Raw genomic sequence first — 559 nt, 5'->3', positions numbered from 1 at the left:
AAGGGGGCGGCTGCGTCGGGCGGGGGGACGCCGTCCTCGGCCAGGCCTAGAATCTCCTGCTTGGTCACCTGCTGAATGACAGCCCCGCTGGGGCTGAGGGGCCCGTCCATGCCATGCCCTTCCATGGAGCCGCCCACGACCACCACCTGCGTGGCTCCGTCGGCCAGCGGCTCCGGCAGGCCCGGGCTGGGAGCCCCGCTGCCCCCTTGCGCCCCACTCTGACCCGCGGCGATGACCTGGCCGTCCTCGGTGATGTGCACCACGCGGGCCACCTGGCCGGCCAGGGCCAGTGTCTGCAGCGTGGCCGCAGCCGTCTCCTCCACAGAGGCGTCCAGGGCGAACTCGCCCTCATAGCCCTGGATGATGATGACCTGTTGGACCGGCTCTGGTGGAGCCGCCGGCCTCCTGCTGCTCCGCAGCGGCCTGTCCTTGACCGGAGACTCCTCCGCCAGCACGGCCGCCGTGAACGGGCTGTCTGTCTCCACGAAGGTGGCTCCCTGGCCCTTCAGGCGGCATTCGTAGGACTTGGACACAATGCCTAGGGGAGACAGGGACCAGT

The 559-nt window shown here is 70.3% G+C and overlaps 1 protein-coding gene across 1 annotated transcript in view; it reads right to left on the bottom strand.

The window, feature by feature from the left end:
- Positions 1-559, bottom strand: part of ZNF407 (zinc finger protein 407) — a 367,533-nt gene that overhangs the window by 922 nt on the left and 366,052 nt on the right. Inside the window, exon 9 of the mRNA XM_010855093.1 lies at positions 9-538. Coding sequence (XP_010853395.1) covers positions 9-538 — 530 coding nt within the window. The remainder of the gene's footprint in view (positions 1-8; positions 539-559) is intronic.

Source organism: Bison bison, unplaced genomic scaffold (assembly GCF_000754665.1).
Source record: "Bison bison bison isolate TAMUID 2011002044 unplaced genomic scaffold, Bison_UMD1.0 scf7180017864353, whole genome shotgun sequence".
NCBI classification, from domain to species: domain Eukaryota; kingdom Metazoa; phylum Chordata; class Mammalia; order Artiodactyla; family Bovidae; genus Bison; species Bison bison.
The sequence above is the reverse complement of the archived record's forward strand: the minus strand, read 5'-3'. Positions and strand labels throughout refer to the sequence as shown.